General features: G+C 47.2%; 2 protein-coding genes across 2 annotated transcripts in view; one reads left to right on the forward strand and one right to left on the reverse strand.

Annotated features, from left to right (window-relative positions):
* Nucleotides 1-7506: 7506 nt before the first annotated feature.
* Nucleotides 7507-8965, forward strand: RXFP3 (relaxin family peptide receptor 3). Its single transcript, XM_055421733.2, has one exon. It carries the CDS (start codon nucleotides 7531-7533, stop codon nucleotides 8905-8907), a length of 1377 nt encoding a protein of 458 aa, XP_055277708.2. The 5' UTR covers nucleotides 7507-7530; the 3' UTR covers nucleotides 8908-8965.
* A 6259-nt stretch (nucleotides 8966-15224) lies between these two features.
* The window catches only part of SLC45A2 (solute carrier family 45 member 2), a 34268-nt gene continuing 23930 nt past the window's right edge, over nucleotides 15225-25562 (reverse strand). Inside the window, exons 6-8 of the mRNA XM_055422206.2 lie at nucleotides 21061-21266; nucleotides 16643-16867; nucleotides 15225-15988 (exon numbers count right to left, since the gene is read on the reverse strand). Of these exons, the coding sequence (XP_055278181.2) occupies nucleotides 16643-16867; nucleotides 21061-21266 (431 nt within the window). The 3' untranslated portion in view covers nucleotides 15225-15988. The remainder of the gene's footprint in view (nucleotides 15989-16642; nucleotides 16868-21060; nucleotides 21267-25562) is intronic.

Here is a 25562-nt window from a genome sequence, read left to right on the forward strand (position 1 = left end):
GCTCAATAGTTGTGGCTCTTGGGCTCAGAAGCACAGGCTCAGTATTTTGGTGAAGAAGCTTAGTTGCTCATCGGTGCGTGGGATTTTCCTGGATCAGGAATCAAACCCTTATCGCCTACATTGGCAGGCAGATTCTTTATGACTGAGCCACTAGAGAAGTTCCATCCTCACCTCTAAGCTGTATAATGGACTGAATGTTTGTTTCACCAAAATTCATAGGTTGTAATCCTAATCCTCGCTGTAATGGTATTAGGAGGTGGGACTTCTGTGACGTGATTAGGTCATGAGGGTAGAGCCTTCGTGACTGGAATTGGTGTCCTTATGAAAGAGACCCCAGAAAGTTCTCTTGCCCTTCCTGCCATGAGAAGACCCAGCACAGAAGAACGAAGATGGCCCTCTATGAACCAGGCTCTCACCAAACACCAAATCTGCCAGTGCCTTAATCTTGGATGTCCTAGCACCTGGAACTATAAGAAATAAATGTTTGTTGTTTTATACACCCAGTGTCCAGTGTTTTTGTTACAGCAGCCTGAATGGGCTAAGACAACCTGCCACCATCTTCCACCCAGACTTCTGCAGTAGTCTTTTTCCAGGCTCCCAGTTTGCACCCTTCATGCCTTATAACTGTTTCACCAATCAATATGGTCTATATAACATGTGAACTGGACTGCATAATTTCCCTCCTGTCTTGACTTGGACTCCTCCCAAAATAGATCAGGAGCCAGAAATTCTAGTGAAAGTAATTCTTCTGGTAGGAGACCCCAGAAAACACTGGAAGTGAAGTGTGATAGGGAAGAGGAGAGACGCAATAAGCGTGTTAAACAAGATACCACTCTGCCAACTGAAGCTTATCTCTGAACTCGGGAATAAGTCAAAATACACACCCAGAATTATCTTCCAAAGGGACAAGGAAACTGGGGTATTTATGCATCAGCTCCCAATAGTCATTGGTTGTAGGCTGCTTCCTCTGAGAGGTGAGATTAAGTCCCCACTACTGTAAGCTGCCCCACAAACAAGCAAAGCAGCTTCAAAGAAAGGCCACTGGGGGGATCACAGGAGCTGATATTTGAAGGTCAAGTTGGCAAATAGGGAAATGGTGTGTGCCGAGAGGGGATGGGCAGGGCACTGACAACATCTACTGCTGCTGCTGCTGCTAAGTCGCTTCAGTCATGTCCGACTCTGTACGACCCCATAGACGGCAGCCCACCAGGCTCCCCCATCCCTGGGATTCTCCAGGCAAGAACACCGGAGTGGGTTGCCATTTCCTTCTCCAATGCATGAAAGTGAAAAGTGAAAGTGAAGTCGCTCAGTTGTGTCCGACTCTTAGCAACCCCATGGACTGCAGTCCACCAGGCTCCCCCGTCCCTGGGATTTTCCAGGCAAGAGTACTGGAGTGGGGTGCCATCGCCTTCTCCAGACAACATCTACTACACCTACGCAGATCCCTCCAGGAGCTTCCTGTTGAGTTTTTAATGAAATCCGAATTCTCAGTCATGGCATCCCAGACTGATCTGACTCTTGCCTACCCCGGTCTCATGTGCCATTCCTGCTAGCATGGTCTCCCACCCAGAGGCAAATTTTGACGTTTTGCTCTTTGCCTGCTGGAACAATCTGCCTAAATCTGTTGGCCAACCCTTCTTTAGAGTTGGAGTAAGAGCACTTCAAACCACTGGCAGGCATACTATCCTGGTGTTTTCCTTTTAAAGAATCTTCTTCTGCTGGAACCCATGTAAACAAACTTGAATCCACATCTCTCTCTGCCTCCAAGGCAGAGGATGTGCAGAAAGTTGATGACTTTTGGCATGGGGCTGCATACTTGCCTGACCTGGAACTCAAACAAGCAGAAGGAAGAGATCACATGGGCAGGACAGGAGCCGTGACCCCAGCTGCTGACCAAGGGCAACAGGGTGAGCCAGTAGGTCACTAAAAATGTGGACAAGACACAGCAGTGCCTGTTGTACTATACGGGAATGGTTGCTGCTTCACTTCAAACTCTACATCTTTGAAATTCTTGAGGACGCTAATTTCTACAAGATTTCTTCAGGTTGGTAGCATGCCTTTGGTTTAGTATTTTGGTAGGTAGAAGCAGTTCTAGTTGCTTTGACTTGGTCTTTCCTACCATAGTAACAAAGATAATTATTAATTGCATGGGAGGCAGAAAGCTGTGAAAGGAAAGAATAGCTCTCATATACTCTATGGCTCAGTTGTTAATGTTGACACAGTCACTGCAGTGTAAACGCTGGGGACAGATCTCTCCAAAGTATAATACAATGAAATTGGACGGTGTCAGAAGCCTGGCAGAAGTAGAAGGAGACTGTGTGTCAGAAAAAAAGCTAAACTTTCACCTTCCATGGTAAGGAGTAAAAAATTCATGCCTAAAATGAAAAAATAAAGGAGCAATACATCAATCAGAGTTACACAGTATATAGCAAATGAATCAAAAGATTTGAATGTGCCTCTGGGCAGAAGAAATATGGAGGGCCCAGCTGCAAGGGAGCTGCAATTGTTTTTATAATAAGCCTATCTGTAGTTACAGAGCTTGCTCTTAACAAATGATTCCCATTTTATTGGTGTAAGGTCGGCACTCAGCATCAATGTTTTTTAATTATTTTATTTTTTGGCTGCTCTGGGTCTTCATTGCTGTGTGCAGGCTTTCCCTAGTCGTGGCAAGTGGGGGCTACTCTCTGTTGAGGTGCATGGGCTTCTCTTGCTGTGGGGCACGGGCTCTAGGTGCAAGAGCTTCAGTAACTGTGGCACAGAGTCTCAGTAGTTGTGAACCTAAGCGAGGGCTTAGTTGCTCCAGGGCATGTGGAATCTTCCCAGACCAGGGATTGAACCCATGTCCCCTGCATCGGCAGGTGGATTCTTAACCACTGGACCACCAGGCAAGTCCTCAGCATCAATATTTTTAAGAGGCTTTGTATGCAGCTGGCTTTATAGATGGAGGTATAGCTTCAGTTCAGTTCAGTCGCTCAGTCGTGACTGACTCTTTGTGACCCCATGAATCACAGCACGCCAGGCCTTGCTGTCCATCACCAACTCCCGGAGTTCACTCAAACTCGTGTCCATTGAGTTGGTGATGCCATCCAGCCTCTCATTCTCTGTCGTCCCCGTCTCCTCCTGCCCCCAATCCCTCCCAGCATCAGTGTCTTTTCCAGTGAGGTATAGCTTAGGCTTCCCCAATGGCTCAGCGGGTAAAGAATCTGCTTGCAGTGCAGGAGACACAGGAGACATGGGTTCGATCCCTGAGTTGAGAAGATCCCTTGGAGAAGGAAATGGCAACCCACTCCAGTATTCTTGCCTGAAAAATTCCATGGATGGAGGAGCCTGGCAGGCTACTGTCCATGGGGGGCTGAAAGAGTCGGACACAACTGAGCACACACACATGCACCTCGTTGACAACACATTCACTAATACTCTTAAGATAGAAAAAATTGGGGGATATATTCACACTCACATAGCATAGGAAAAAATGAAACATATTTTAAATAAATCAATTGCCCTGGAGTTAGACTTGGATATTCTATAGGAGTGGATATCTAAGAAAAACTTCTAAGTTATCTTTTAAGGATCTGCCTTAATAGGAAGATTGCATCTGAATGCAGAGTCCAGTCTATAAATGTGTCCTGTGCTCATACATGTGAAAAGCCTGGGCTCAGCACTAAGGGCAAACAGCAACAATATACATACTGTTCTGCAAGACTGACACTTGCAATATTCAGAAAGAGCCACAGCATTCCTTGATCGGAGGCATGCCTTAAGAGATGTGCTGATAGAGGGCTCAGTGATACTTGAGCGGGGAAAGGATCGATACCTATTTCTCAGAGAATTCAGAAAGCTTCCCAAAAAACAGTAGCCCTTTACTAGTAATATTAAACAGTACAAGTAACATCAAAATACGTTGAATTTGGGGAAGAGAGAGAAGAGAATAGAGGAAGAACTTTCATAAGAACATTTTTTAGCAAAGACACTAACTTGGGAAAACAGATTGCCATGAGTGGATTCACAGCAATAAAACTTAACAATTAGACTCATGGGGCAAGGGAAGGAATCATAGCTGGTTTATTAACAACACAAAACTAAAAAAGCCCCTCTTTTAATTTTTCCACAAGGTTGATCCTTATAAATCTAAATACACTTTGAAAATTTGTCAGTTTTCCAAATTTTCCACTAGGAATTGTTATGGTAACATTTTGGTAATATTTTAACAGTATACCTAAATGATATTTGACTATAACTGATATGCCTCCCTCTTTGAACATATTAGATGCTGTCTGAGAAAAACACGGCCCATGAGTTTAAGAAATACGGTGTAAAATATCTTCAGGTCATACTGAAAAAGAACTTATTTGAAAAGAGACTGTTTTGCTTCCATAACACAGACTTACTTAAGTGATACTATAAATTCCTGCACACAACCTGTACCTCACTTTCAGAGAACACAGTTTTGGAAATGAAGAGCATTCTAGGCTCAGATGCACTCCAGCAGTGTTCTCTGGGAGTCGCACTCGGGAGTAGCCTCTCCTGGGGCCTCAGACTGTTTTGCCGGCCAAGTACTTAAGGCCTGGCAGATCTCAGGAGCACAAGGTCCCCCCATCCTACAATGAAGGAAACGTCATTGTTGGGTCTAAATGTGATTATTAAGGAATTCAGCAAGACCCCCTTTTCTTTCTTTGCTTCCAATCCTAGTGCGTGATCAACCAACATTGAAAATTAAGATTTCTTGGGACTTAAACGTTTTCAGATGGAGAGCTTAGAGAACAAATAAAAATTAATCCAAATGCTCCCAAATTTAGGGGAAAATTAGTATCACCTGGAAGAATGTTTTGAAATATAGAGTGTTGGGCCCCTTTCCAACTCCAGTTCCAATTCGGAAAATCAGGATCTCTGTGACCACACGGGGCTGGGAGGAGAGTTGCAACTTATATTTTAGGATGCTCCCCCCAACTCAGATGTCACCTGCTCAGTGCTTATCCTCAGAATATTTGAAAACCACAATTCCTCCTATGTACACAGGAGGAAACTGAGGAAAAGGGCTTTCAGGGTACACCCTAGGCTTCCTTGTTTTTCAACTGCACCTTGAAATATTTTTAAACTTTTTTAACTAAAGGAGAAATAAAAATTTGATGGAGAAAAAGCTAGTAAAAATTGGAGTGAGAACTGAGCTTGAAGAAGAGCCTACTTACCCAGGGATAAGAGGTGTACACAGAAGCAACTTGTGTGTCATACCGGTTCAGAGAAGGGCTGAGCTGCTTCATATTACAGCTTCTCAAAGGAAATGGTTTGGCTTCGTTTTTCTTTTCCCTGGTGGCTCAGTGGTAAAGAATCCAGCCGCAATGTAGGAGATGCAAGAGCCGCAGGTTCGATTCCTGGTTTGAAAAGATCCCCTGGAGAAGGGAATGGCAACCCACTCCAGTATTTTTGCCTGGGAAATCCTCTGGACAGAGGAGCCTGGCGGGCTACAGTCCATGAGTTGCTACAGTCCATGCAGTTGCAGAGTCGGACACAACCGAACGACTTTCACTTGTTTTTATTAAAACTCTCGCGCCCCCTAGCGGGTGAATGGAGCAATACCGAGACTATAGTGAAGGTGTTCTCTGGAACTGTGTTCGGTTTTGAAATCAAGATGTTTCCTTTTCTCTTCGCTTTTTTTTTTTTTTTTTCATGAAGTGAAATGCAAGTCCCTCAGTCGTCTCCGACTCTTTGAGACCTCATGAACTATACAATCCATGGAATTCTCCAGGCCAGAATGCTGGAGTGGGTAGCCTTTCCCGTCTCCAGGGGAGCTTCCCGACACAGGAATCGAACCGGGGTCTCCTGCGTTGCAGGCAGATTCTTTACCAACTGAGCTATACTGTGTTTCTTTTTCAGTATGCTTTTCTATCTCCTGTGCTTTAAAGTCACAACCTTTTTAACTCTTTGTAAGTAGAGTCAGGCGCTCTGCAAGTGTGAGGACAATTATGTTTAATATACTTTTGTTTCCGTTTAGTCCAGCACAATGAGGAAAACATTTCAAATTTCTTAAGTGTTTCCTAAGAAGCGTACGTTTTACACCAGAGCAGTTGATCTGGCATTTAAACTGCAATTTAAGAAGTGACTCAAATGGTTTATATTGATTCATTTTGCCCAAAGGAACTTAGAAGAGTCCTTAAAATTTAGTTCCATTGGTCTGAAGCAAACAAGCAAACAACACCTGGTTAAGAGTTCTGATTATAATATTAGTGTGGGTACTGGTGACAAAAAACAGCCCTATGAAATCCTCTTTTCTAAGTGCATCAGAATAAAGAGAGTGTGGTTGAATGTGCGTAAACAATCTGTTGAGCTCTGGGCTGAGAGCTAAGCATCTAATGCTTGTGAGATCAGCGCACCAATTACATGTTCTGCTTAGCTTCAGTTCTCAGAATACACCAAAGCACACAGCAACACCTGAACCCAGAGTTCTGTTACGTGAAGATGCTTCAAAAATCCTGACAACCACAGACGACAATTGCAGTGGTCAGCTATTTGTAAGGGGAAGTGGAGGTGGCGTTTGTGTATTCAGTAAGAGCCCACCATCTGATTTAATGTATGGGCATGAAAAGGGACAACTATCGTTGCTTTTAAAAAAGGAAAATGGGCAGAAGATTGTGCATTTGGAAGTGAGAAAGAAAAAAAGATTCTCATAATTATGTTGGGGGGTGAGGAAGGAAAAGCGACCGCAAATCAAAGCCGACTTTCTCCAGCAACAGAGGGAAATAAAGGGCTTTAGGACCTTTTGAAACTGAAAAGCGAGGCTGGCCCCGCGGGGCTCTGCGTGCGGCGCAGCCCATCTCCTTCCCCGCGCGGCGCGTGCGACGAAGTTCAGCACCTCGGAAAGCGCCCCCTCTCCTGGCGCGGGGGTTACGCATGCTCTTCGGGAACCCGCAGCCTCGGCTGTGCGGGTGGAAATACAACTCGCGGCAACGCGGCTGGCAACTCACTGCGAGTCGACAGCAGCGGAGAGACGGAGATGTGAGGCAGCGAGGCCGGCATCGAAAGCCCTCCCGAGAGTCTCAGCGAGGTAGACAGAACTCTCTTCAGAAACCTCGTCGGAGCAGCTGCGGAGGAAACCTGCAAAGGTATTTGAAAGGGAAACAGCGGGCCCCCAGGAGCGGTCGGGAGCGGCAGGGAGGGAACGCCCTAGTGCCCAAGTAACAACGGGAAACGCTGGGGGCAAAAGTCCGAGTCTTTACAGTAGAAACCCGCAGACGCCAGCCTTGGCCGGACAACCTTTCGACGCCGATCGCTCGCCTTGGGAGCTGTGCGTCTCTACTCTCGAATTCCCCTCCAGAACCGACGCTCGGCGCCCATTTTCACGCCCAAGGCCAAGCTCCGCGCGCCAGAGACGCGCCTGGCGCCCGGTTCCTAGGCGCTCTCTTCCACAGCTACTTTGCAAGCCCCCGCGCGCGCCGGAACCGCGGGAGAGCCGGACTCCCCTTAGGAGCTATCTCCCGAAACATGACCTAGAGGCACCAGCGCGGGCAGGTGGCCGCGGCAGCCGCGCCAGCCACCATGAATAAGGCGGCTGGCGGGGATGAGCTCACAGAACTCTTCGGTCGGATCCCGGACCTTCTGCAGGCGACCAACTCCAGCGGCAACGCGTCACTGCAGCTCCAGGACTTGTGGTGGGAGCTGGGACTGGAGTTGCCGGATGGCGCGGCGCCTGGGCACCCCCCAAACGGCGGCGGGGCGGAGAGCGCGGACCCCGAGGCCCGGGTGCGCATCCTCGTCAGCGTGGTGTACTGGGTGGTTTGCGCCCTGGGGCTGACCGGCAACCTGCTGGTGCTCTACCTGATGAAGAGCAAGCAGGGCTGGCGCAAGTCCTCCATCAACCTCTTCGTCACCAACCTGGCGCTGACGGACTTCCAGTTCGTGCTCACTTTGCCCTTCTGGGCCGTGGAAAACGCCCTTGACTTCAAATGGCCCTTCGGCAAGGCCATGTGTAAGATCGTATCCGTAGTGACGTCCATGAACATGTATGCCAGCGTTTTCTTTCTCACCTCCATGAGCGTGGCGCGCTACCACTCAGTGGCCTCAGCTCTCAAGAGCCACCGGACCCGAGGGTATGGCCGGGGAGACTGCTGCGGCCGGAGCCTGGGGGACAGCTGCTGCTTCTCCGTCAAAGCACTGTGCGCGATGATCTGGGCCTCCGCCGCGCTGGCCTCGCTGCCCAACGCCATCTTTTCCACCACAGTCAAGGTGATGGGGGAGGAGCTGTGCCTGGTGCGCTTCCCCGACATGTTGCTGGGCCTCGACAGGCAGTTCTGGCTGGGCCTCTATCACTTGCAGAAGGTGTTGTTGGGCTTCGTGCTGCCGCTAGGCATCATCAGCCTGTGCTACCTGCTGCTGGTGCGTTTCATCTCCGACCACCGCGTGGCAGGGACCGAAGGAGGACCCTCAGCGTCCGGGGGAGGCCTGGCCGGAGCCAGCGCTCGGAGACGCTCCAAGGTCACCAAATCTGTGACCATCGTGGTCCTGTCCTTCTTCCTGTGTTGGCTGCCCAACCAGGCGCTCACCACCTGGAGCATCCTCATCAAGTTCAACGCGGTGCCCTTCAGCCAAGAGTACTTCCTGTGCCAGGTGTATGCGTTCCCCGTGAGCGTGTGCCTGGCGCACTCCAACAGCTGTCTCAATCCCATCCTCTACTGCCTCGTACGCCGCGAGTTCCGCAAAGCGCTCAAGAACCTACTGTGGCGCATCGCGTCGCCTTCTCTCACCAGCATGCGCCCTTTCACCGCCACCACCAAGCCCGAGCCGGAGGACCAGGGACTGCAGGCCCTGGCGCCTCTCCACCAAGCCGCGGAGCCCGACCTGCACTACTACCCGCCTGGCGTGGTGGTCTACAGCGGCGGGCGCTACGACCTGCTGCCCAGCAGCTCGGTCTACTGACGCGGGCCGAAGCCCATGGTGCGCGCAAACTGCAAAGCGGTTTTTCCTGGACGGAAAAGAGCAGAGCGGGTGAAGGGATGCGGGAGGGACCTCCGGATCAAGAGTTTAGGAGGGAGGAGGATGGAGAGGAGCACAAAGGAGCAGCCTAAGAGGAGGTTGGGGACCTCCTCCGGAGAGGGGAGGCTGCGAACCCAGGTGGAGACACGAAGCGGGCAAAGGGCCGAGCTCAGCCTTACAGGCCCAAGTCATCAGCCTCCGTTCCCCTTCTCTCTACACGCACCCCCTTCCTCTTCTTAGGCTACGTCGTGTAGGCTGGGCAGTGTAGGGCGCCCAGAAAAAGGAGAAAGGCATCCGGAATGTAGAGCAATTCGGGGGCGAGAAAGTGGCCTCAGCCAAATGGTGCGCAGACCGTTGAGCGCATGTATCACAGAAACTTTTTTTTTTTTTTTGGCAGCTCTTGAAAAAGTTCTCACGGTGCACACAGCCGGGGGAGCCACCCTCAAAACCTTTGCGCCCTGGTTCTGGGACAGTCGGGGCGGGAAGGTCTGATCTGCTGCTTGGCTGCGGGCAGGCCTAAAGTATGGGACCCGGAAACTTTTTCGGAGTTGAAAGAAAGAAGTGACAATCTTGTTCCGCCCGCAGGAGAAATGCACCGAGAGAGAGCCACCTCCCGTGAGGCGTATGGTTTATCTTTTAGGTCGGGGAGAGTGCGCACACCCGGAGCCGGACTGGGACTCTGCACCGCCTCGGCGCTCAAGGGTCGCCGGAACCAAAACGGTCGCCGGGGAGTGGCTTCCCAGCGAGACTCAGGTTACAGAGGCTGAAGAGAGAGACTTCTTCAGGCTGCTGCTGCTGCTAAGTCGCTTCAGTTGTGTCCGACTCTGGGCGACCCCAGAGACGGCAGCCCACCAGGCTCCCCAGTCCCTGGGATTCTCAAGGAGAAGGGGGGCCCACGTGCTCTCTTGGTACTCCAACAGTAAGTGAGTGCGCCCTGCGCTGGAAGCTGGGCGTCTGGGTTCCCTTAAGGGCCCTGCGGGTGCCTGGAGACACTGTGTCCGCTCGGGTCCGGGTCCGTGCACTGCAGGTGTGCTGTGCCCAGGAGCAACTTGAACGGGTCTGAGGAGACACGCCACTAGGAGTAGAGACTTTTCTGCAGCCTCTCCTTCTCACTCTTTGGGAATCGGAATGCGGGTTTGATTGAGGCTCTAGACCAGCAAGTAGAGGAATGACTCGGCCGCGTTTTTTGTAGGCTTAGATAGATTAAGAGATGCTGTAGGAACGTGGTTCCTGAAAACCAAATTCCCGGAAGCCGGAGTCTGATGTTCCAGAGGAGTTGTGGGGTAGAAAGGGGACTGGGAGACTCAAGTAAACTCTGTGCTGAAGGGGAAAGAGTAGGGAGAGTCCGTTGTGGGTGAATTACCAGGATTTCAGGTGTGGGGTTTCTTATTATTGCTCATAACACTGAGGAGAGAAGGCAAGAATCAGAGTTCCCATAGGACTCTACCTTAACCAAGTTCCATTCATTCTAAAGAGTGCTCAGCACGTTGACACACATGATGAATTTTTCCGTAACCCCCAGTCTAATGGGACCTTCTGAAGGGTGACACATTTCTCATAACAATTCAGTTCTGGTCACAGCAGTATAGCCCTTTCTTGAGGCTGCTCAGAGGGCGGGATGGAATGATCTACCCATCCAGCTGCCAGTTTTGACAGAGGTGCTACTGTTTTTCTCTTTGGCGACCTAGTTTCAGATCACAAACAGGCAATGTGGGCACCTACTGGTGTGCTTATTTTCATACCATAAATCATCACCATACAAGCATGTCTGCTTCTATAGCCTCTTGAACCATAAATTACTTTGTGATTTTGTTGGAAATTCCCGGGACTGTCTGAGATTTAAGGTTCAAAATGTGAACTCCACAGCTCCAGCGTTCCTGTCCTGCTTTCTGTAACACACACAGTGCAAAAATTAAGACCCTGCCACAAACACAAAAGCTACTTGACCTCCTCAATCCTGAGCAGCCTTGAAGAAAGTAGCTTTTTCAGAAAACAAAATAATGCTTTTGTTTTAAAGTAGTCAAATTAACCTCTCTTTGCCATTTAGGATGAAAACATATTGATACTGAGAACCAATGGGCTAATAAACATTGAACTATAATCCCAAGCCTCCAAAATATAAAGTAAATGAACAAGTAAACACCTACAAAGAACAAATAGTAGCATGGTAGTGTATCTCTGTGTTACACTGATATTAGACATTTACTGAGATATTCTATTTATTAAGCAACTTGCTGTTTTGAATTTGACAATAAACAATGTGTGGGTTGCCCAAGGTTTTCAGGAAAGTATGTTGAACTGTGTACTTCTGGTATGATGGGCATTAGAAAAACAGAAGGGGTGGGGGCAGGGATTTCAGGAAAGAACTCTATGAAAAGAGTCACCTTGTCCCCACCCACATCTGTGGACTTCTAAGAACATGGCTAGAGGGAGCCAAGACCAAAACTCCTATCTACACAAGGACAAAAGTATCAACAAGGAAATGGTCAAATCCAGTTGAGATCATCAAATTATTATTATTTTTTGAGTGCTTGTTGTGTGCCTAGCTCTGTGTTGAGTGTTGGGGTTACATACACACTCCTGACATTTAGAAGGGGACAGTACCATGTACATGAGGCAAATGAGTTGTGGGATAGTGAGTTGAATGTCATGTGTTACTGTTCAGTCACTAAGTTGTCTCAGACTCTTTTTGATCCCTTGAACTGCAACACTCCAGGCCTCTGTGTCCTTCACTATCTCCCTGAGTTTGCTCAAACTTATGTCCATTGAGTCGGTGATGCCATCCAACCATCTCATCCTCTGTCACCCCCTTCTCCTCCTGCCCTCAATCTTTTCCAGCATCAGGGTTTTTCCAATGAGTCAGCTCTTCACATCAGGTGGCCCAAGTATTGGAGCTTCAGCATCAGTCCTTACAATGAATATGCAAGGTTGATTTCCTTTAGGATTGCTTGGTTTGATCTCCTTGCTTTTGAATAGTAAGGGCTAAAAGGAATACTGTTTATAGGAATACAGGGATGGAGAACTTGATTCTATTGGGGAATCAGAGACTTCTTGGCCAAAGCAGTATTTGAGATGGACCTATGAATATAGGCTTCTCTTGTGGCTCAGCTGGTAAAGAATCTGCCTGCAGTGTGGAAGACCTGGGTTTGATCCCTGGGTTGGGAAGATCCCCTAGAGAAGGGAAAGGCTACCCACTCCAGTATTCTGGCCTGGAGAATTCCATGGGCTGTATGTAGTCCATGGGTCGCAAAGAGTTGGACATGACTGAGCAGCTTTCATTTTCACTTCACTTTCTTAGGTATATGACTACAATTTAGATGGGCAATCTGGCAGTTGGGACAGAGAGTAGGTGCATAGCTAGGGCATCTGAAGCTGGGGAAATTCAGTGATCAAAGGCTTTGAGGTTGGAGTGCTAGGTGGTTGGAGGGAAAAGCAAAGCTGTGTTGCCTCCCTTTCTCCTCCAGGTTTACTGGGATTTCTAGGAAGAATGTAAATGTCCCCGCACTTGCTTTATTTGTCTGGGAACAGGACAGTTTTGTCCCAGAGGGGATATGTCATTGATATACTAAGAACAAGTACTTAAGTTTCCAAAGATGGTTAACAGAGTGTGAAAGTCACTCAGTTGTGTCCAACTCTTTGCGACCCCATGGACTATACAGTCCATGGAATGCTCCAGGACAGAACACTGGAGTGAGAACCTTTCCCTTCTCCAGATTTCCCAACCCAGGGATCAAACCCAGGTCTCCCACATTGCAGGTGGATTCTTAACCAGCTGAGCTACCACGGAAGCCCTGGTAGATTAAAAGACTTTAAAAGCCTTTAAGGTGGTTAAATCCTTTTAACATTGGATTCTATCTGCTCGTTCAAATCTCAGTGAAGTTGAGCTCAAGGAGTAAAGTAGTACTTGAGTGTGTGTGTGCGTGTGTGTGTGTGAGAGAGAAAGAGAGTCTGTGTGCCCTAGCTCCCTTTTCCATCCCATAGCCCACCCAGTGTTCCATCTGAAAACAGCTTCACTTGTAATGAAGACCACGCCCTGTAGTTGGCCACAGATGACTGCTCTTGACTTCCTTGGGGGTCCAGGGAAGATGGCTCTCAGTTGCAGGTCACTTTCCCAGCCCACCCAGTCATTCATTTCAAAATCTTTAATCAGCAGAGCAGTGCTTAGAGAAATGATCAGAAGATACACATTGAACTCAGCAAATAATTCCATTTCCAAATGTTGCAGAGGCCAAGAACAGGTAGGTGAGGCAGGAGAGGTGGCTGGATGCTGTTTCTTTCTTAAGGCTGTGTGCTGTGTCATGTGGAAAAAGCTTCCCTGGTGGTAAAACATCTGCCTGCAATGTGGGAGACCTGGGTTTGATCCCTGGGTCAGGAAGATACCCTGGGAAAGGAAATGGCAACACACTCCAGTACTCTTGCCTGGACAATCCCATGGACAGAGGAGCCTGGTAAGCTACAGTTCATGGGGTCAAAAAGAGTCAGGCATGACTGAGCAACTTCACTTTCCTTTCCTTTCCTGTGTCATGTGGGGCCCTGAGAGCACTGGCTCATTCTCATCCTAGGCCCAGGGCAGGGGTCCTGTGTGGGATTGGGAGCAGGTGTCCTCCCTGGGTTCTCTTCTAAGTCAGTCATGACCTTGCTGCTCTTGGTGAGGGGGAGAAGGAGGAAGAAAGACTGGGGAAGGAATCTTTTCGCTGGTGAATGTAAAAATTTCATTTGTGAGGGTATATTCCAATAGCGGGCGTCCCTGGTGGCTCAGATGGTAAAGAGTCTGCCTGCGGTGCTTGAGACCAGGATTCGATCCCTGGGTTGGGAAGATCCCCTGGGGAAGGAAATGGCAACCAACTACAGTTGGAAAATCCCATGGACAGAGGACCCTGGAGGGCTACAGTCCATGGGGTCACAAAGAGTTGGACTCGACTGAAGCATCAGCACACACACACACACACACACACTGACAGAAGGCAGGGGGCCTGGATTGGACAGAAAATAAGTACACACACACACACACACACACAATGACAGAAGGCAGGGGGCCTGGATTGGACAGAAAATAAGTGCCACTGTGCACAGGAAGAAGGCAAGGCTCAGAGGTTGATCAGTGGAGCCACAGCACACTGAGGTCTGAGAAGAAAGCTCAGTCTGGAAAAAATTAACCTGGAGAAAACGGGATAAACTGCAGGAATCCCAGAGAACCTAGTGCTGGATAAGGAAGCTGTGTGTGTTCTGCAGGTGGCAAGTGTGGGCAGGGAAAGGAAGGAGTGACCCCTTTGATGTAAGGCTTGCCCTCCTTTCCATCCTGCCCCACCCTACACAAGTAGAAGAGCCCAGATCCACAGGTGTACCCCAGAAACACCACCCCATACCCTAGCACTGCCCCTGCCACAACCCAAGAGCAGCAGAGATCAGGCTCTTAAAAGGGAGGCAACCAAGAGAACTGCAGCCTGGAGCCATCAGACCTGGGCAGCCAGGACCCCCACCCCAGGTCTGATACTAAAGAGTGCTACTCAGTCCTCCACTCCCACCTGTACCCCTTCCCACATAGCAAGGAATCCATGGAGCTGCCTGGAGCCTGAGCCCTGCACCTCCACCCCCTAGACTATGCTTCGGTATGCAAGACTTCAACTTCCCCATCTAAATGGCTCTGAGTCTCTAAGGGCTTCGTGGGTCCTTTCCTCTTGAAGGTGGAAGAAACCGCTGAGTCTGTGCACCCTTATGTGTGAGGGGAGGCTGAGGGTGACTATTTGCAGGTGTGGTAAAGGGTGGGGATTTGGGAAGGCTATGGGCGTGCTGGTATCAAGGTGCCCACAGGGGCCCTCACAGTGCTGGACTGGAATAAGGGTGGGAAAAGGGGGATAGGCCTTCATCAGCGGTCTCTCCCCCAGGCCCTGCAAATGCAAACGTTAGGAGTGGACCTGCACCCTTCATTCCCCCAGAGGTTTTGTGAAAGGGAACCCAAAGAACCCCTGAGCACAGTTCTCCTTTGCAGTACCCCTTCCCCAAATGAGCCTACACTGCAGGCTCCTAGCCACGCTACCGAACCATCCATTCTGCTATGCACCAGGAAGCCAGAAAACAGCCTGAATCCCCGTGTCCTTGTTCTCAAAGCAGCTCATTTCGTGTCTCCAAATTCCCTTCCAGCATGGGAGGTCTCCATAATCTAGAAATTCACCTAAGGCAGGGATCACACAACCAGACTCTAAGATGAGGCAGGAGAAGGAACCACATAACATGTTTTAACTTGGAGAAACATGTGGGCAAATCATTCTGCACCACTTAGGCACATCTGGAATTATACAGAAAACACTTATGAAGGACAGGTGTTGGGGAGATCTAGGCCTGGGGAAGCAGGATGGTGAGCCTTTAAAAAATAATGACGATGGCTGTCATGTGTCAAGTGCAGACCAGCGGCCAGCCCCCAGGCTGAGTGCTGCTCTTATAGGAAACAGCAAAGCCCAAGTGCCTGGGTTCAAAGCCCAGCTCTGCCACTTTGGAGCTGTGTAGCTTCAGACAAGAACTATAAACCTCTCTGCCTCTGTTTCCTCATCTAGAATGGAGATCAGTAGCAGCAGCTTCTCCCAAGGTTGCTGTGGTAGCATGGGTAAAATGCTGAGAATGGTGGTAAGCACTCTGTAAGGCTTAGGTATTACAAATGGTCACCACTCTCTGGAGAAGGAAGTATTGGGTGGGTCATAAAGTTCCCTTGGTTTTTTCCATAAGATGTTACAGAAACCTCTAACAAACTTTTTGGCTAACTCAATATTACCCCAAATGTACAGATGAATAAGTGCGACTTTTGAGGTTCTGTAGTTTGCTGGGGAGCAGCAGAGCCAGGATCCCAAACCAGCCGGCTCTAAAGCTCATGGTCTTTCTGTTAAACCATGCTGCCATCATGAACTTCAAGGGGTACAGCTGAGAAATGCTGCTTCACTTGGGAGAAGAGAGGATCACAGAAGAAACAAGAGGCAGTTCTTTGAAAGTTCGGCTTCCAGTGAGGCTCCAGGGACTGGAACAAAAGTGCAGGCTAGAGAGAAAGATTTTCACTGTATCAATAAGATGAGCTGTTTCAAAGTGGAAAATCCTCTAGCATGAGATGTTCAAGCAGACTTATAGGGATAGTATAAATTAACATGAATTAATTATGAGCAAGTTAAATATGAATTGAATATGAATGAATTAATATCTCAAATCACCAGCCTTATTTTGCATAATGATGCACTGGATGAAAAATATAACCTTCCTGACTATATATGGACCCCTAGTTAAAAAATTAAAATTAAAAAATCACATCACAGGATAAATTCCAGCATCACAAGCGTGTGTTAGTCAGCATCTCAGGTTTCATCAAGGCCTAAAATGCCCTGGGGAAAACAGACCCTGCCTCCCCATTCCGCTGCAGCGATTCAGGGAGAAAGTTGCGTGGAGGTGCTGCCATCCACATTTGCCCTTTGCCACCAGTGAATGGAGGTATGGCCCAGTCTCTCCTAAGACAAGTCATGCTTGAAATACTGAGACTGATGTGGACAGGGCTGGCTGGGAATAAGGGGTAGTTACTGCAGTTGAAGTCATAACATGTGGCATCCAAAGGGCAGATACAAAAAATGCAGAGCTAAACAAAGATTGATTTCGTGCCACGTGCTCCACTGTCTGAGGTTAGGGACCATGTCTCTTTACTGACCTAATCCATATATCTAACAAAGAGAGCCACAAAGCAACAGCCGATCAGTGCCACCGCAGAGGCCGTGATCACCACGACGACGACGCTGCCGGCTGTGTTCACCAGAAGGCCCAGGCCACCTCCGACCAGGATCTGAGCCAGCTGCACCATGCATGTGAGGGCGGCGCAGTCCAGGCCCTGCCCTCTGCCGCTGCCATCTGGGCCCCCACCCAGGGCCCGTTGCTTCTGCAAGGCAAGAACAGGGACAGCATTTGATCTGTGCCAACTGTTAAGTAGGGCAGAGTCAGCAAGCAAACTTGTTCTTTATAAAGCCAGATAACAGATACTTACCGCTGTGATTACAAACACATGACTCTGCCGTTGCAGTGCCAAAGTAGTCATGGCACACAAACAAGTTCCAACACAACCTTAGGACACTGCTATTTGATTCAAGCTCCACCCCCTGCCTTTTCCCCCTACTTGCCACAAAATCTTGAATATTAACTATGGGAATTAAATGATTAAGAACACAAAATTCTCTCTTCCTAAGCATTCAATAAATACAGTGAATTAGAAACAATAAATATCCTTTTGCAACCTTTTAAAATAGGCTTCGGAGAAGGCAATGGCAAGCCACTCCAGTACTATTGCCTAGAAAATCCCATGGATGGAGGAGCCTGGTAGGCTGCAGTCTGTGGGGTCGCTAGGGGTCGGACACGACTGAGCGACTTCACTTTCACTTTTCACTTTCCACTTTCACACACTGGAGAAGGAAATGGCAACCCACTCCAGTGTTCTTGCCTGGAGAATCCCAGGGACGGGGGAGCCTGGTGGGCTTCCGTCTGTGGGGTCGCACAGAGTCGGACACGACTGAAGTGACTTAGCAAAATAGGCTTGTTGTTTGGTTAGTGGATTAATGTTTGATTACTATGACATTTGGTCTGAATTGGCTGATAGCATTGCCATTTATCAGGTATCATATACGTGCTAGGGCTTGAGCAAGTCTCTTTCACTTATGTTATTTTATTCATGCTTACCACCTTTCCAGAGGCACATGGTGCCACCAGGGAAGCTCCAAAATGTTAGTCCCTCAGTCATGTCCTGTTCTTTGTTACCCCATGGACTGCAGCTGGCCAGGCTCCTCTGTCCATGAGGATTCTCCAGGTAAGAATACTGGAGTGGGTAGCCATTCCCTTCTCCAGGGGATCTTCCTGACTCAGGGATTGAACCCCAGTAATCTTCATTGCAGGTAGACTTTTTTTTTTTTTTTACCATCTGAACCATCAGGGAGGCCCATATTATTATCATTAACCTCATAATAACAATAGGACTACTACCTACCATTTTTTGAGTCTTTGCAAGGTGCCAGGTAGGGATTATGCTAAGCAGATTACCTATACTATCTCATTTCATTTAATTTTCCTACAATTCTATAAGGTGGGTGTATCATTCCCGTTTGATTAGAAAACTAAGGCTCTATGAGTCTGAATGATAATTCCTACACTATTAAATTTGAAAAAATCATTGTGCAGGAAAATGCTTAGTATCCTTTGAATAAGAAAAGGAAAATGAGAAAATGCAATTCATAATTGCTAGATTTGCATTAAAAAATACTAGAAAGATAGACAAAAATCTGAAGAAAGTGGTTTCATGTAGGGGCCTGGGGTAGGGGGTAGGGGAAATAGGAAGTGAAGGGAGAGGTAGGCAGGTGCCATTTGATTCACGCCTGCATATCATTGTGGTTGCTGAACCACGTCATTGCATTTCCCATCTAAAAACGACCTCATTTTCAGTGACACTTAGTAAATAAATGAACAAGTTCTCTGGGCTTCTATGGTGACAAAGACAATAAAGAATCCTCCTATAATGCAACAGACCCAGGTTCGATCCCTGAGTCAGGAAGGTCCACTGGAAAAGGGAATGGCAACCCACTCCAGTATTCCTGCTGGAGAATTCCATGGACAGAGAAGCTTGGCGGGCTACAGTTCATGGAGTCACAAAGAATTGGATAAAATTGAGCGACGATTTTGTTTTGCTTTATGATTCCCCAGTGTCCCATAGTTGCTAAATGGGGGAGGCACAATTTGAATCCAGGTTCTTCTGAGTCCATAGCCTCTGTGTTTGGGGCCTAGTATCATCCAACTCTGTCTTGGAGGGGTGGTTCTCAACCACAGCTGTATCTCTAGCAGCTAAGTGCCTGCCATGCATTGAAACATTAGTGACAATGTCTGCTGGGGTAAGGACAGCTACAATTCTTGTTTAAAGGTTTTAACCCCTAGTGCAACCCTGCCGCATTGCACTTGCCAGATCAAATGATGAAAAAGAAGGCCAGTGTTCTAGTCACATGGACATGTGTTCAGCGTTTTTGCAGTTTCCTGCTGGGATGGATTAAGCTAGTAGTTCTCTTTAGCTTTTACAGTTGAGGAAATGTAAGCCTATTATCAGGGGGAAAGTTGCATATGTTGATAAGAAAAGGTGGTAACTTTAGAGCAGAAATACCCAACCTAATGCTTTGTTATGAAAGTGCTGCACTCAATATGCCAGCGAATTTGGAAAACTCAGCAGTGGCCACAGGACTGGAAAAGGTCAGTCTTCATTCCAATCCCAAAGAAAGGCAATGCCAAAGAATGCTCAAACTACCGCACAATTGTACTCATCTCACACGCTAGGAAAGTCATGCTCAAAATTCTCCAAGCCAGGCTTCAGCAATATGTGAACCATGAACTCCTAGATGTTCAAGCAGGTTTTAGAAAAGGCAGAGGCACCAGAGATCAAATTGCCAACATCTGCTGGATCATGCAAAAAGCAAGAGAGTTCCAGAAAAACATCTATTTCTGCTTCATTGACTATGCCAAAGCCTTTGACTGTGTGGATCACATTAAAATGTGGAAAATTCTGAAAGAGATGGGAATACCAGACCACCTGACCTGCCTCTTGAGAAACCTGTATGCAGGTCAGGAAGCAACAGTTAGAACTGGACATGGAACAACAGACTGGTTCCAAATAGGAAAAGGAGTACATCAAGGCTGTATATTGTCACCCTGCTTATTTAACTTATATGCAGAGTACATCATGAGGAACGCTGGGCTGGAAGAAGCACAAGCTGGAATCAAGATTGCCAGGAGAAATATCAATCACCTCAGATATGCAGATGACACCACCCTTATGGCAGAAAGTGAAGAGGAACTCAAAGGCCTCTTGATGAAAGTAAAAGAGGAGAGTGAAAAGGTTGGCTTGAAGCTCAACATTCAGAAAACAAAGATCATGGCATCTGGTCCCATCACTACATGGGAAATAGATGGAAAAACAGTGGAAACAGTGTCAGACTTTATTTTTGGGGGCTCCAAAATCACTGCAGATATTGATTGCAGCCATGAAATTAAAAGACACTTACTCCTTGGAAGGAAAGTTATGACCAACCTAGATAGTATATTAAGAAGCAGATACATTGCCAACCAAGGTCCATCTAGTCAAGGCTATGGTTTTTCCCGTGGTCATGTATGGATGTGAGAGTTGGACTGTGAAGAAAGCTGATTGCCGAAGAATTGATGCTTTTGAACTATGGTGTTGGAGAAGACTCTTGAGAATCCCTTGTACTGCAAGGAGATCCAACCAGTCCATTCTAAAGGAGCAGGAAAAGACTCTGATGCTGGGAAAGGTTGGGGGCGGGAGGAGACGGGGACGACAGAGAATGAGATGGCTGGATGGCATCACCGACTCTGTGGACATGAGTTTGAGTGAACTCCGGGAGTTGTTGATGGACAGGGAGGCCTGGCGTGCTGTGATTCATGGGGTTGCGGAGAGTCGGACATGACTGAGCGACTCAACTGAACTGAATGCTTTTTTAGGGCCACGTGGAGTCTTGCCCTCTGGCTTGAATTCCCAGATGGAAATGCAGATGGGGCGGGCCTCCCTTGAGGCAGCTAGAGAGTTAACCAACTGCCACCAGCTTTCCTCCCTGCACACAGGGCGTGACTTACTAAAACCCCATTTCCAATGAAAATATTGCTCAAGCAATAAGTCCTAGAAATGGCACCAGACCTCTGTGGTGGTTGCGGGCTGGGGCCCTCGCTGTGGCACCCAGAAATGGCTGCAGGTGCATGGCACGTGTGATAAGCCCAGAGTTTCCCCTGCTTTGTCTCTGTGTGATTGTGGGCTGGCTCCTCAGCATTACCAACCCTCCCTTTTCCCATTGACAAATGGGAGTACTGGTGCCTGTCTGACTGCTCCCAGGTGCAGTGGGCTTCAGAGTAAGGAGCAGCGGGTGGGCTGGGCACGTGGCCATGCCTTGGCCAGGCCATCGTAGCATCTGGCTGGACATTGTAGTGCTGCGGTTTCAAGAACCCCTATTTTCCAGCTCTGCTCTACACTTTCCCACCAAGTCCCCCCGCCTTCGAGTGGCTCCAGATGTCACTGAGCGCTGAGGTTCGACCACGCACCTGCTCCTCCTGGTGATACACAGTGATGAGGTTAAAGGGTACCGTGTACAGGGTGCTGGACATCACTCCAAACAAGGTGCACATGACCAGGGTGGAGTACACATTTGGGAAGAGGCCGATGAATCCTGTCCCCAGGCCAAACAGCAAATACCCCAAAAAGTAAAGGCCCTTTAATCCAATGCAGGGAACCAAAGCTTTCTGGAAGTCTGTGGGGAGAAGAGAGGGAGAAATTATAGCTGGCAGTGCCTCACAACATCTCATAATTTCAGACAACCTTTGCTTTTGGAGATTCACTTTTGTTTTTTTAAATCTTTCCTTTGATATTGAGTCAGGAACAAAAGAACCTCCTTATCTATGCTTGAAAACAGCTTGATTTGGGAATCAGTTGTGAATCCTTTGCACAAAGGAGAGCTGGCGATTGCCTTCCTGGGTTGATTTTCTTTTCTGCAGGGAAGGACCAGGTACTGTGTAGTGGGCAGCTGTATATAGCAACAAGATGCAGAAGAGATGATTGAAAAGCCCACCTTTGTTATGGGACCCTGGAGCTGCAGGACATGCAAGAAAAGTGCAGTTCTTTCTAATTCACAGGGATCTATCCCAGCAGGACCACAGTGACAATCCAGGTCTATCTTGACCCAAAGTCAAGTTGGAGGAAATGAACATAACTATAGTTTATGGAATAAACTGAGTCATTCAGTTTCTCTGTCCCACCCGAATACTGTCTCCAAAACCTGAGAAGGAGGTAAAGAAGTTACATCATCTGCAGACATTGGCCCTGATGTGCCAGCCCTTCCCAGTACGGTCAGGGAACCCTGCTGTGCCAAGCATGTCCCCATCACTGGTACCCTCACATGCTGGACCAGTTCTATAACTTCTCCAAAACCTCTACTTCTTGATCAAAAAAATGGAACTAGTAAAATCCTTGCTGGCGGTTGTTACTAGGATCAAATGAAGTAAAATAGCTGTGAAATCCCCCAGCCGAATGCCAAGCACACAGAAGACATCAAGTTACCATTGGCTATTATAATTCCAAAAACACAGACTTTGCTGAATATGGTTGACTTTTCACTGGGATCTCCTCAAAGCAGGTAAACTTGGCTTGCTCATAAAAGACTCATGGTAGAGCTTATTCTTTAAAACTGAAAATTTTGCTTTAAAATATTTTCCCATGCTTTTCACCACAGTAGGGAAAATCCCTGAGAATGTTTTATCTTCCTTTTTTAATCATTTATTTTAATCCATAGTTTTATCTTTCCTCTGTCCCATGCTGCTAGAACAAATGAACCCAGGAGAAAAATGATAGAAACTAGAAATGTGCCTACTTAAGAGTGAAATTTCCCATATCTATTCAAATAATTATTGGATTTACATTGTATAGACAAGAAACCTCATCTGTATTCCATTTGTATTATTGTTATATCAATTATGCATTAAATTTGTGAAGAGAAAGTCGCTCAGTCATGTCTGACTCTTTGTGACCCCATGGACTATACAGTCCATGGAGTTCTCCAGGCCAGAATACAAGAGTGGGTGGCCTTTCCCTTCTCCAGGGGATCTTCCTAATCCAGGAATCAAACCTAGGTCTCCCTCATTGCAGGTGGATTCTTTACCAGCTGAGCCACAAGGGGCGCCCAAGAATACTGGAGTGGTAGGCCATCCCTTTTCCAGTGAATCTTTCCGACCCAGGAATTGAACCAGGGTCTTCTGCATTGCTGCTGCTGCTGCTAAGTCGCTTCAGTCGTGTCTGACTCTGTGCAACCCTATAGATGGCAGCCCACCAGGCTCCCCCGTCCCTGGGATTCTCCAGGCAAGAACACTGGAGTGGGTTGCAGGTGAGTTAAATTTGTATCTATAATGTATTACACTGGTATCAATTTGGAATTCCAAAAATGTTAAAATAACAATATTGCTTCCTCTATTAAATTCATCCCATGCTTGGAGGGGTGTTGTCAAGGCTGAGAATTAAAGCAGTATAAATCTAGTTTGCTTAACGATTACATTTGCGCAGAAAATGGAATACAGGTTGTCTCAGTACCTGAAAGATACCATCAGTATTCATAAGGTAAATGCTCTCACCAAGTAGATGGGCCAACCAGGAAGAAGGCAAAAGATGTTTGGAAACATAACTAACTTCACTACAAAGACTGAAAATCTGGCAAAGAATGCTTTATTTATGAAGCAAAATCAATAACTGTCAGCCAAGTTGACTTGCCCTCTGCTGTGTCTGAGACTAAATAACACTTTGTCTCTCCTTAGGGTTGGAGAGAAATGACTGATTTCGGCCCCAGCTTTGAATAGTAGTCTATGCTATGAACAACTGGCTATATTTCAGTACTCAGCGTGTCTATACTCATCGATCTAAGTGTACCTGCTGTGTAAAAGGAGCTTGAAAACAGTCCTTTATCACCATCCCCCATCTCAGCAGCCAGATTGCCCCACTAAAGTCCGTCTGGATAGAAATTCTGGGTCGTCAACTTGGTGTTATGTGATGAATCCAAAATACAGGGTTATCTAGTGTACTCTGGAATTGCAGCAAGTGATTGACTCTGCCCAGAGTGGGTTGGAGTGCAGAGGGAAAGACTTGAGAGATGGCACAAGCAGGGGCATATTGGAGTTGGGTGTGGCTGGGAAGGGAGGGAGAAACAGCAGCTCAGGCAGAAGAAACCAAATACAAATACACAGACGTGAGACCGGCTGGGAAGTGGGTCATTGGGAGAGCTCCTCCTTGGGAGTGACTGAGGTCTAAGGGTGAGCCAGGCCAGACTGTGAGTTCTGGAGCACCAAGCTCAGGACCTCCACTCTATCTTATGGGAGCCCCTGAAGATCTTTAGGCAGGGCTGGTTGGTATTTTATAAAGAACATTTTACTTCTAACTTACCATCTTAGGAATATCACAGGTTTATACGTTAATATAACTTTCAAATACTATTAAAATAGGAGGGATTCTTGTATAGAGAGATTTTAAGTAGAAAGGTCCTAAAAAATAACATGCTCTTGAATTTTCAAAAGCCATGAAATTCATGTAGGAACTCAACCTAGATAATGGAAGGGTCCCTGGGAGGGATTATTTGAGGAAAACAAGTTAAAATTGACATAAAATTAAAAGGCTAATGACTTTTAGAAAAATATTTTCCTCTTAAAAGAATGAGGGTGGTAGTAAATAGTTGCCCTACTTCTTGAAAGCACAAAGTGAGATAGATAAGTTATTAAATCCTTTCGGTCTAATGCTCCCTGATTCTAGGTATTTGAAATTGTCCTGCAGGTTTTTTTTTTTTTTCTTCTTCTTCTTCTTCTTAATTTGTACACTCTGGACCCAAGGATCAAACCTGTGTCCTGTGTCTCTTCTCCTGCACTTTCAGGTGAGTTCATTACCGTTAGCGCCATCCGGGAAGCCCAAGGTGGGAAAAGGGTTTCCCTGGTGGCTCAGCGGTAAAGAACCTGCCTGACAATACAGGAGATGCAGATTCAATCCCTGGGTTGGGAAGATCCCCTGGAGAAGGAAATGGCAACCCACTCCAGTTTTCTTGGCCTGGGAAATCCCATGGGCAGAGGAACCTGGCTGCAGTCCAAGGAATTGCAAAATCAGACATGGCCCAGCAACTAAACAACAAGGGGAAAAAAAGGTTTTGCTAAGGAAATGTAAGCTTCAAGCCACCACTATTTGGTTACCATAAATTTTAAAATAATGAATTCTATGGTTTTACGATTATGGGGGTTCATGGATATGCTTATATTAGGTCCCCTTTCCCCAGTTGTGCTATACTTTAAAGAGATTTTCTTGATCTCAAAACAGGTTTTCAGCTGTGTTTTAGCTGGGCAAAGGGCTAAATGCCAGGCTAAGGGACATTGTGTACATTTACTTTCCTCCCCAACAAGAAGCACACTTCAGTGACAGAATGATGCCCTGGGAATGGTACCATGGATTGTCCTCCATTGCCTTCCCCTCTCCCACCTGGGCCATAACCCTGCTGTCCCCTGGGCCTGTCCAAAGCCTGGACCTCTGCCCTGGGGATCAGTTATTTTTCCTACAATATTGAAGAAACTTCCAAATTTCCACTCCAAATGAGGGACCTGCATACATTTTAAAGGCCTGAGTTTTCATTTAACTCAATGTACACAGCATTTGGAGATTTCCGTACAAATTAGCAAGCACAAAATGAGCCTGTATGATGCCCTAAAGTTAGAGGACATCCATTTGGACATAGTTAAATCCAGTCCCAGAAATCCCTTTGAATACAGTGTCCCCATAGATAAATTTAGCCAAGGTTGGGGGTGGGGAGGTGAAGTTAATAGACCCCAAGGAAAGCTGATGCCTGAGAAGAAAAGCTGTCCTTCTCAATCTAGAACAGGGCTCCTATAACATACCACCCTAATGATCGGAACTAAAGTTATTTTATATATTACTTTTGTCACCTATCATATTAACCATCCCTCCTATTTTCTGTCAAGATTGATAAGTTTATCTATGAAACCCCATGGTGATCTACTGCAGCAGAACCCAG

This window comes from Moschus berezovskii, chromosome 18, assembly GCF_049115385.1.
Source record: "Moschus berezovskii isolate FMDL1 chromosome 18, NW_MosBer_1.0, whole genome shotgun sequence".
In the NCBI taxonomy this organism is placed as follows: Eukaryota; Metazoa; Chordata; class Mammalia; order Artiodactyla; family Moschidae; genus Moschus; species Moschus berezovskii.